We start from the raw sequence: 12,579 nt of genomic DNA on the forward strand, positions 1-12,579 counted from the left end.
TTTTTCTTCATTAAACAAGTCCTTATAAACATCTTTTTCTTTATTAATCAAGTCCTTAAAACTCCTTTTTCTTCATTAGATAGTTTCTTATAAACTTCATTTTCTTCATCAAAATGTGATTATAAACTTATTTTTTTTTTTATCAATCAAGTCCTTATAAACTCATTTTTCCCCATTAAACAAATGATTACAAATTTAATTTTCTTCATCAAAAAATTCCTTATAAATTTCTTTTGTGCATTAAGCAAGTGATTATGAATTTCTTGTCTTCATTAAAGATGTTTTTATAAACTTCTTTTTCTTCATTAAACAAGTCCTTATGAACTTCTTTCTTTTCATCAAGCAAGTGATTATGAACTTCTTTTTCTTTATTAAACAAGTCATTATAAACGTCTTTTCCCTCATTAAACATGTGATTATAACTTCTTGTCCTTCATTAAACAAGTCCTTATAAACTTCTTTTTCTTCATTAAACAAGTTCTTATCAACTTCCTTTTCTTCATCAAACAACTTCTTATAATCCTCTCTTTCTTCATTAAGAGTGATTATAGACTTCTTTTTCTTCATCAAACAAGTCCTTATATACTTCTTTAATCCTCATCAATAAATTCCTATATATTTACTTTTCTTCATCAAACAAGTCTTCATAAACCTCCATTTCTTCATTAGGCAAGCGATTATAATTTCTTTTTTCTTCACTAAATAAGTCCTTATAAACTTCTTTTTCTTCTTTAAACATGTGATTATAAACTTTTTTTCTTTTTTTATTAAACAAGTCCTTATAAAGTTCTATTTCGCCATTAAACAAGTCTGCATAAACATCTTTTTCTTCCTTAATCAAGTCCCTAAAGCTTCTTTATCTTCATTAAACAAATTCTTATAAACTTATCTTTCTTCATTAAACAAGTCCTTATAAACTCCCTTTTCTTCATTAAACAAGTCGTTATAAACGTTTTTTCATTCAACAAGTCCTTATAAACTCCTTTTTATTCATTAAAGTCCTTATAAACTTTTTCTTCATTCAACAAGTCCTTATAAACTCCTTTTTATTCATTAAACAAGTCCTTATAAACTTTTTTTCATTCAACAAGTCCTTATAAACTCCTTTTTATTCATTAAAGTCCTTATAAACTTTTTCTTCATTCAATACGTCCTTATAAACTCCTTTTTATTCATTAAACAAGTCCTTATAAACTTTTTCTTCATTCAACAAGTCCTTATAAACTCCTTTTTATTCATTAAACAAGTCCTTATAAACTTTTTCTTCATTCAGCAAGTCCTTATAAACTTCTCTTTATTCATTAAATGAGTGAATATGAATTTCTTTTTCTTCATTAAACAAATCCTTATAAAATTCTTTTTCGTCACTAAATAAGTACTTATGAACTTATTTTTCTTCATTAAACAAGTTCTTATACTTCTTTTCTTCATTAAACAAGTCCTTATATACTTCTTTTTTTCCATTAAGCAAGGGATTATAAATTTCTTTTTCTTCATTAAACAAGACCTTGTACTGTAATCTACTTTTCTTCGTTAAACAAGTCCTTGATAACTTCTTTTTCTTCATTAAACAAGTGAATATGGACTTCTTTTTATTTATTAAACAAGTCCTTATAAACTTCTTGTTCTTCATTAAACAAGTCCTTATAAACTTCTTTTTATTCATTAAACAAGTCCTTGTAAACTTCTTCTCCTTCATTAAAGAAGTCCTTATAAACATCTTTTTCTCCTTTAAACACGTGATTATAAGCCTTTTTTTCTTCATTATACAATTCCTAATAAACTTCTTTTTCTTTATAAAACAGGTTCCTATAAACTTCTTTTTCTTCATTAATCAAGACCTTTACTTGTAGTATTCTTTATCTCCATGAAAAAATCCTCATAATCCTCTTTTTCTTCGTCAAACACGTGATTATAAACTTCATTTTCTTTATTAAACAAGTCCTTATAAACTTCTTTTCCTTCATTAAACATGTCCTTATAAACTTCTTTTTCTTCATTAAACAAGTCCTTATGAACTTCTTTTTCAAGTTCTTATAAACTTCTTTTTCGTCATTAAACAGGTGATAATAATACTGTTTTTCTTAATCAAACATATGATTATACACTTCCCCTTTTCATGTTTCATGACGAAGCTACCAGATTATTTACCCCCCAAAAAACCATAAGTATTAACAATGGCACCATTTAATTCAGTCCATGGTGGTTATTTCTTCTATAAAATAGAAAGAATGGAGCTGAAACTAACTGAAAGTGTGATAAATAGCGCGCATATAATTTCTTAACATTGGCGATAAAATGTATCCATATATATTTTGTAGATGAATTGTTACAGGCAAATGCTTATATTCCGGCCATTAAGAGCTACATGTGTATCTCATTCATTCCATTTTTTTATTTTTAATTCTTTGATTCTTTTGGCATTGACATGGAATTTTCATTGACTCTTTTATCCAATGGCAAAATTCAATTACCATTGGAGTGAATTTCATTAGTTCTATGTCCCGGAGACCTTATTTAGCTATCGTGTTCATGACTAAGGTAAATAATCCAAACTTTGGCTGATTGATAAATACAGGAATATGCCTTGCAGAGGGAACAACATATTGCATAAGTGTGACAGGGAGGTAAGGAGGACTCCTCATGGCTTAATACGGCCAGGATGAAAGGAAAGAGACTGAGGTGTCAAAATGGTTTAATAAGCTCAAGACGAAAAGTAAGGGACTAAGGTGTCATAATAGTTTCATAAGATCAGAATGAAAAGCAAAGGACTGGGGTGTCTTAATAATTTAATAAGATTAGGGCGAAAAACAAGGAACTGGGGTGTCATAATAGTTTAATAAGATTAGGGTGAAAAGTAAGGGACTAGGGTATCCTAATAGTTTAATGAGATCATGATGAAAAACAATGGAATAGGGTGTCATAGTTTAATAAGATCAGGATGATGAGCAAGGGACTAGGGTGTACAAATAGTTTGATAGGATCAGGATGAAAATTACAGGACTGGGGGTGTCATAATACTTCAATAAAATCAGGATGAAAAGTAAGGTACTAGGGTGTCCTAATAGTTTAATAATATCAGGAAGAAACACAAGGGAGTGGAATGTCATAATAGTTTAATATTATACTTAAGAGATGGGAACTGGGGTCTCATAATAGTTTACTAAGACCAAAATGAAAGACAAAGGACTTGGTAGTCCTAATAATTTGATAAGAATAGGATTAAAAGTAAGGGACTAGGCTGGCCTAATAGTTTAATAAGATTAGGATGAAAAATAGGGACTGGGGTGTACTAACAGTTTAATAAGATCAGGACAAAAAAGCAAGGGACTGGGGTCTCATAATAGTCTAATAAGTTTGGGAGGAAAAACAAGAAACTGGGATATTCTAATAGTTTAGTAAGACCAGTATTACTGGCAGTAAGAGACTAGGTAGTACTAATAATTACTTTAAAGATGAAGATGAAAAAGAAAGGACTGGGATGCCACAATAGTTTAATAAGATTAGGATGAAAAGCAAAGGACTGAGGTATCATAATACTTTAATAAGATAAGGATGAAAAGCCAAGGGAATTGAGTCTCATAATAGTTTAATAAGATCAACTTTAAGAAAGAGGGACTGGGGTGTCATAACAGTTTAATAAGACCTGAAGGAAAAGCAAGAGACTGGGGAGTCCTAATCACTAAATAAGAATAGGATTATAAGCAAGGTCTGGGGTATTCTAATAGTTTAATAAGGCCAAGCTAATAGATTCATAAGACCAGCATGGAAAGCAAGGAACTAGGGTGCCATAATAGCTAAATAAGATCAGGATGAAAAAAAATGACTGGGTTGTTATAATAGTCTAACAAACTAAGGATGAAAAGCTGGGGACTAGGGTGTAATAATAGCTCAAAAAGACCATAGTGGAAAGCAAGGTTCTAGGGTGCCCTAATTATTTTCTGAAACCAGGATGAAAAGAAAGTAACTGGGGTGCTATAGGAGTAAATAAGATCAGGATAAAAAACAAGTGACTGGGGTGTCATAATAGTTCAATAAGATAAAGGATGAGAAGCCAGGGACTAGGGTGTCTTAATAGTACATTTAATAAGACCATAGTGATAAGCAAGGGACTGGGGTCTCCTAAAAGTTTACCGAGACTAGGATACAAAGCAAGGGGCTAGGGCGTACTACTAGTTTAATGAGACCACGATCATAAACAATGTTCTAATGTGTCCCAATTGTTTAATAAGACCAGGGAATGAGCGTCATATCACTTTAATAGGATGCAGGATAAAAAACAAGGGACTTAATTAGTGCAATAAGATTCAGGATAAAAAGCAAGAGTCTTTAATAATTTAATAAGATCAGGATGAAAATCATGGGACTGGGATGTCATAACAGTTATTCTGATTAGAATGAAAAGGGCTAGGGTGTTATAACAATTAAGATCAGGATTAAAAGCAACGGACTGATGTGTTATAATAGTTTAATAAGATGAAAATAAAAATCAAGAGACTTGGGTGTCCATAGAGTTTAATAAGACCAGGAAGAAAACCAAAGGACTGTAGTAGATTAATAAGATCAGGATGAAAATCAAAGGACTGAGGTTTCATAATAGTTTAATAAGAACCTGATGAAAAACAAGTGTCCTAATAGTTTAATATGACCAGGATGAAAAACTAGGGACTACGGTGCCCTAATAGTTTAATAAGGTCAGGATGATAAACGTTCTAGGTGTCCTAATAGTTTATTAAGATCAGGATGAGAAAAATGTGACTAGGTTGTCATAAAAGTTAAGATTAGGAGGAAAAGAAAAGCAAGTAAGTGACTGGGGGTGTCCTAATAGTCTAATGAGACCAGGATAGAAATCAAGGGACTGGGGTGTACTAATAGTTTAATCAGACCAAGATTTTCAAGGGACTGGTGTGTCATAATAGTTTGATAAGACCAGGCTGATAATCATGGGACTGGGGTGACATAATTGTTTAATTAGACAAAGATGAAAAGCAAGGGCTGGGTGTCATAATATTTTTATAAGGTCATCCGACTAGGGTGTCTAGTTTGAGAGAATATTTAATTTCGTTGTAAGATCAGAACTAAGACATCTTTGCTCTTTATACTTCAATGAATTAAATGTACCTTATATTACAGGGAACTAGATAGCATGTCAAGAAAACTATATAAAAATAGAATCCCTGTAGACAAACTGTGAGTGGACTACGAAAATATCAAAATATCAACTGGTAGGTAAGCCTATGCCTCTCTTGTAGATAAAACAGGGAAAAGAGTGGACAAGATTAGTTAACAACTTCTGGGTAATCGATGTCTTTACATATATTAAGGCCAATATTGAAAAGTAATAAACAAAAGAAAAAACTGTTCTGATCTAGAGAAGTATGAGGAACATAACGCACCTGAGAAAAGATATGTGATGCCTATTACACTAGTACTGGTCATGATGAAAATAAATTATTCTAATATAGAGTCCAGACTGATAAGAACTATTCTCAAATATGCGCAAATAGAACTGAATACTGGGGAATATCCATAAATTAAAGACAGTAACATTGAAAAAAAGCAAAATTCAACAAGTGCTGAAAGGTTCCTCATGATTTACAGAATTTTATTGCAATTTTTTTAACAGGTCATATTTATGAAAAAAATGCCCTCACAATGGGAGGAAACTATAGATGTCTGTGGCGATGGATAATCAATTTCAAATTGTTATAAAAATCAAATACTATACATACACTCCCGAAACCTCAAGATCTGGTATTTGAGAATGAAATTAGAAAAGATTCGAATTGCCAGGGATAAATTCGGTTATGAGAAAACTTGGAAGCATAGACTGACAGTTTACGGCTGCTATACTGTGAAATTTTCACTCTCAAAGGAGTTTCTTGGTCCAATTTTTCCCCCGTGAATGCTGACATGCCTTGGGCCATGAAATTGTTCATGGTAAAATGGACTGTATTTAATGTCATACTGAAAAATAAGACCATTTGATCTTTTGCTAATGTTATGATATCAGGTAATCTAAGACATCATATGCAGTAAATGCAACAGATCTCATTAAAACGATTGTTCTCAGAATTAGTTTTTTTTTTTTTTTTTTTTTTTTGAATAAGTTTATATTTCCATATTAAAAAGAAAATTATCGTTGTTCGATAAGCTTTAGAATTTCTTTGTGTCTTTTTTTTACAGTAACGCAAGAATTTGGCACAAAGTTTAAAGAATGATAATTGCAAGACCAAGGAGGAAGGAAGCTGCTACTGAAAGTATATTTCAATATACGGTAATGACAATGTCATAACCCAATCAACGAATTTGTGAAGAGCAAAAAATACAATCAGCACCTGTGAAATAAACATATTACAACAAGAACAGCAACATTTTGAATTCAGCATATTTCTTCTCACAATTGAACATTTGTAAGCTGTAACCGTGAATTGAGCCCTATAAATGAAATCAATAATAGGACTCACTTCCCTTTGCTTTAGTGATTGAATCTCTTTTAACGGGTAATAATAATAAAGATAACAAAGAAAGTCTCCTGATATCTGGCTCCTTTATTTCTATGGCTGGATGAATCATGCCACAAAGGGAGGTAAAGGAGAGAAGCAGGGAGGAAGGTAGGGCAGGAAGGTACTAAGGGCTGCAACTGGAGTATCAGGACTGGGCAACAGTTGGCACATGGATGGACTTTGGGTATGGACGAGGTCAGCCAATCCACTTTGACGCCTCCCAGTTCACACAAGTGCATTTAACATTACTTATAGGCCGGTTCCATAGCACCTTATGACATGAGCTTATATGTGAGACACCCAATAGTGTTTTCACTCCATGGGATATGCTAAAAATTACTTCAACATCTGCGGTGAACCAGAGACGTATGAGTGGGTCGGCTGCCAATAAGCTCTAGACTATGACAACTCGTATGCACATGTCGTCACTCATGTATGATATACAAATGACATTAAAACTTCTAACTTCATTTAACCCTTCCTTGTAAAATTCAGTATTATATAATGAATATAGATGCCTTAATATAGCTATAAACAAGTTATTTAAGCTCTTTCCGAATAGAAATTTAGTCAAAATATCCAATTTTCTTTTTTTATAAACAAGGCGTTATTGTACACATCATACATATTGGACTCATCTGTACAGGTGGAGGGATTCACTGTATAAGATTAGTAAGAGACTCAGACTATGTACAACAATTTACAATACAGCTAACACATGGGACAATTTGCACAGAGATTAGCCTCCGGATATATTGTACGCAGTCTTAACATACAATATTAGATGTAGCCTCTGTCTGAGTATCTACACAAATCTCTCTAACATCAGGGTATTCACAAATCTACTGGATATTCTGTTGGCTGGTAGACTGATAGTAAATTCACACTTAAAATTGTTTGGTAATAGGGATAAAAATTTCAAACGTCTTTACACTCAAAATATTCAAATACAAATACAGCTACCTGAAAACAAGTTAAGAAGACTTTTGAATTTATGCTTGGATACAGTCATGTATACTACTGAAAGTTTCCTTAAACATGTTAATCTTAGCCTGGTTAGCAACAATTGGCAGTATCATATGGTGCAGCGTAAAGTAAAAAGACGAGTGATAAAATATGATAAAATTACACAATTCCTTTACATTATTACATCACTGTAGCTGGACATTTTCAGAACTCTAAAATATATGAATATTAACAAAAATCAACATCAAAACGTCACACAGAGACAATAGGAAGTTTTTAGAAAGCTAAATATAATTTCTATGAATAGACTTGGAAAATTTAATGTAATTATGAAAGTTATTTGTCTCAAAGTTTTCCACCAACCAACAGTAGCATTTTTTCTATCTAAATCTCTGAGGTTCGGGACCACTTAAGAGAACTTCATTTTCCGTGCATATGAACTTAAATATATCCTTCATCTAGCTTAGAATGAAAACAAATCAAGTTTTGGTTAAGAGAGGACATTAATTTGGTGACTATGAGTTGCTGCAGATTACCACACATTAATACCTTATGCTAAACCCATACTCTCCAAAGATTTCCATATAAATAAAATGATATTAGTGCATATGTCATAATCTACATGAATATTAGTATTATTAAAAGAAGCTTGAATACATAATATCTATAAAGCAACAGATTTTCAAATACTGACCTGTACAATAATGAGTGATAAATCTGTTTATGGAATGCAATAAACAACTGTACAGTTAAATTTTCATTCTAGTGCACAATAACACCTTAATGAATAAACGCCTGCCTTCTCTAGGTCTTCAGTGTCCATTATTGAGATCAAACTTTGTTTGAAGAACCCCTTCTTACCAGTTCATAAAGCGTAACATCTAAATATGAGAAGTACTGGCAATTTCTAGATCTTAGAAAAATTCAGGACAATGCCGTATAATTATATTCAGTACCCTTTGACATACTTTGGTACAACAATTTCAGAACAGACAGAATAAAAAGCACTTTGGTATGAAGTATAGAGTTAATATTCATAGGAAAATGAAAGATAAGAGTACCTTGTATGCACCATGTGGTAGCTTTTGTTTGCACTGCTCTTAATTAAGGCCAGACGATTTTCAATGCACTGATAATATACTTATAAAAGATATCATCTTTGTTTATATAATTTCATTGATATTAACAGAGTTATGATTGCTAGTATTACATCTGCTAAACATAGAGTCAATAAACTGAACATGATTACTAAAGTTTGGGTGTGTTGGCTGTTGTAACTTACCAACCAGAGGGACGGGTTTAATGGTTTCCTTTTTTTATGAATAATCAGATCTCCAAACCCTTCAAGAGTATGATGGAAAAATACTAACATCAAATTTCTTGTATAATTTTTGTGGAATTAGCAAAAATTCAAAGATATTCATATCACATATCAAAAAAGCTAATTTACCTTTTCTAAACCATAAGGAATACTTCTAAAATTTCTGCATGTGTTTAGAACACATGTTACAAACTTGCATCCTAAGTCTGGGACTGAATTCCCCATAAAAATTAAGATTGTTCTATGCTAAACCATCAAGGAGTTACAAATGGATTTACTACAGAAGTGTGATGTTGTGATCTCTATCCAAACGACGTCGGGCACGCTGCGGAACTTTGGCCATGATGTCTGATGGTATCGGTAGACCTGGTCGGGGGGCTGCATTCACCTGATAAAAGGTCTCTGTGTTGCTGTGTCTGTGTGCCCATAGTACTGCTTCTCCACTTCTGCTAAGGAAATAATAATACTTTTATGGTGATTGGAACTCAAAATATTACATTTCAACATACAAATGAAATTTCTTGAGTAGAAAGCATTAATACAATGATTCCCAAAGTGGGGGTGGTGGAAAGATATGAGGGAATGAGGTAAAAGAGGGTGGCAAGGGGCGACAGGGAGACCTTTAGGAGCAGTTAAGTAAAGTTAATCAAGCCCATTATGATCTCTACCAGTTTTCAAACCTCTCTTAACTTGAAAAGGAGAAGAGCATACAATATCATGACCTTCAAGTGCATTGTGCTCAGCTGGTTGAGACATTTCTGAGAGATTTCAGGATTGCTTTTTGCCTAACATATTAGATTGAGCGATCAATCTATTCTTTATGCAAACGATGAGGAAACAACAGTGACAGAGAATGAAATGGTTACAACTAGAAATTATGTTGAGCAGCGGCCAAAGTTCTAAAAAAACATAAGATATTTGGTTATAAAAGAAAATTTCTGACAACCATTCAGTAATGTGAAACAAGGTCAAGATGTACTTTATTACCTTCCAATTATCAGATTTAGTCGAATGGGGCCTCAATCCACTGGCCTTGCTTCTTTCCAACCAAAGATACAGACTGAAAGTTACTGAACATGGGGATCTATGACTGTATCTGAGTTCTAACCTGATGATGAGAAACTGAGATCCCTGCACCAAGCATATCCATCCCATTACTAATAACTGTTAAGACAATGAACTTTGATACTATGATTACCAATGAGATGTTGGTTTACTCTTCCATATTGCTAACTCAGCTAAAAGTGTTAAATAAAATGATTTACTAAATCACGAAATACATCTTTGTGTTTAATTTTGTTTTAAGTTCAACGCATACTGAAAAAAAGATATTTTTGGATGTGTTAGGATGGGGTGATGGAGCATCAGCCTTGGAAAGTTTGGGAAACTCTGCATTACTCTAACAATACACATCTTTTTTTATAAAAAAAAAAGAAAAAAAAATCACCTAGTGTACAATACTCCCTGTCTCATCATATTTTTTCTTAAATATTTATTGGAAGTTTTCTGGGATGGGACTCTAGTGTGTAAGAAAAAATCTCTTCTCTGAGTTACGCACTAATAAAAGTAAAAATTAATGAGGAGCAATTACAGCAGGTAAATAGCATCACACAATACAATACTATGAGGCGGGATACTAAAAGCAAGCCCTCGAATCTTACTAAAAATTACTTTTGCAACACAAATTTTTCTCATTCTTAATCTCAGCAAAAATTGACTCTTGCACAGAAAGGATACTTAAAACCAAATAGCATCCTTAAACCTATATCCACTAAAACTAAAATACATTCAACGAATACCAAAATTATCCTAAAACTAACATATAAATTATGACATATATTATGTAGATGAACAAAAATAATGTTTAGACAGCACTCTGACAAAGATCTGTGGTTGAAGGTAACACTCATATCAATCTGATGGATCAAATAATGCCAAATCTTAGACATTGTCATCTAACTCCATACTTGATATAAGTATTCCAATCCATAAATCTTTATATAATCCAAATCCTCCTCCTTAAAATATGTATTTCCAAAAGCTTTCCAAATTAGATCTATGTTAGGTCTATTAACACATTTCTTATTTCAATAGAGCATGAAAAAGAAGAGAAGGGAAAAGGAACTGCCTTAACACAGAAGCAGAGGTAAAAGGAAATCAAAGGAGGAGATGAATAAAAAAAAAGAAAACTTTTGAACTCGCCTTGATAACTAAACTATCACGCTATAAATAATATATGTATATATGATAAATACACCCCTAAGGAAAAGATAAAATAATGCGTACAGAACAAATGAATAAATAAATAGAACTTCCAATGTGATAGTCAATAAATATAACCAACATTCACAATATTAGCTTCACCTTTTGTAGTCAATAAAAATGCAGTCACTAGAGATTTTCGTTACTGTCCTCTCTAGCGCTCTGAAGAATGTAAATTTATGTTTAAAAAACATAAATCACTTCTTAACATTCCTTCCACCCTTACTTTGCTAAATGTCTTCATATTTATTCACATAAAAATTCACTCAATTTCCTTCACCATCCACTTATATTTAGGAATGGACCTTTGCTTCGATTAATTACCTGGGCCGTCCTATACACACGTATTTACATTTTCTACATCCCTATCATTTACATGGGAGTAGGAGGGTTTTTTCAGCCCGAGGGTGGGGCTAAAGTTTAAAAAGCTCTGATGGTGGAAGTCTGATGGGTTGATTTCAAGTGTAAGAACAGATTCCTGACTTCGACTTATATCTGTTTTGATAGCTCGATTGGTAAAGTCATCCACGCAGGCATTATTTTGGATCAGGGCATAGGTTCGAATCCTTGGCCAGCTAGAGGCACTTATCATTAATGAATTTCCATTGGATGTACATTCTTAAAGGTATAGTTCGATATTGAATGGTATTATGGTTGATATTTATATTGATTAAAATCCCGAGTGTTAGTGATACATATCAAATATGTATATATATATATATATATATATATATATATATATATATATATATATCTATACTGGTGAAATCTAGCTAAGGCCCTTTGCGTCAACCGGCGTAGGAGGAGATGATGGTGATGATATATATATATATATATATATATATATATATATATATATATATATATATATATATATATATATATATATATATTGCGAATAAGTTATAAGTACCCCTTAATATCGACCGATTTGACTCTGGCTTGGTATCTCAAATGCTTTTGGAAATTTCTTTAATGGTAAATAGTACTGTGACGGCGCCGAGTAAGGTGTGAACTCAAAGGTAGGTTGGAAACGAATGAGATATATTATTGTAGAACATTCTCCTTATATACAAAACCTCAAGGCAACAGGACATAATAAGTTCACAAGACAGACAATATTACAGAGGAAAAACCAGACATGAATTTTCATGTTTGTTTTAGTGCGAGGGAAGAGCGAAGATACAAGCATAATATATACAAAAGGAATTATGTACAATTGTGTGAAACACGGTTGGTACATGGCTCCCCCCCTAAAAATGACATACTGTACATGTTAAATAGGGCGCCCTGATCTAGAGAGGCGAACTGTAGGCGAGTCATCTGGCAGAAGATAAGAAGGTTTTAGCCGATCAATGGAGACCCAGTCTTCCTTGCCCCGAATGTTTAGGAGGAATGCTTTCGGACTGCGTCGGATCACAAGGAAAGGGCCCGTGTAAGGGGGCGTTAGTGGTGGCTTGTTGGTGTCGTTGCGCAGGAAGACGTGCGTTGCAGAGTGCAAGTCCGTTGGTATGTGATGCTTCG

At 32.9% G+C, this 12,579-nt stretch overlaps 1 protein-coding gene across 5 annotated transcripts in view; it reads right to left on the reverse strand.

Moving 5' to 3' along the window:
- Positions 1-12,579, reverse strand: part of HPS4 (Hermansky-Pudlak syndrome 4 protein) — a 599,431-nt gene that overhangs the window by 1,539 nt on the left and 585,313 nt on the right. For 3 of the 5 annotated variants that reach the window (XM_068386039.1, XM_068386038.1, XM_068386036.1), the window contains exon 11: positions 1-9,242. This exon is cut by the window's left edge and continues 1,539 nt beyond it. In XM_068386039.1, coding sequence (XP_068242140.1) covers positions 9,071-9,242 — 172 coding nt within the window. In that variant the 3' untranslated portion in view covers positions 1-9,070. The remainder of the gene's footprint in view (positions 9,243-12,579) is intronic. The other 2 variants (XM_068386037.1, XM_068386040.1) reach the window with 1 other exon arrangement.

The sequence above is a fragment of the Palaemon carinicauda genome, chromosome 13, assembly GCF_036898095.1.
Source record: "Palaemon carinicauda isolate YSFRI2023 chromosome 13, ASM3689809v2, whole genome shotgun sequence".
In the NCBI taxonomy this organism is placed as follows: Eukaryota; Metazoa; Arthropoda; class Malacostraca; order Decapoda; family Palaemonidae; genus Palaemon; species Palaemon carinicauda.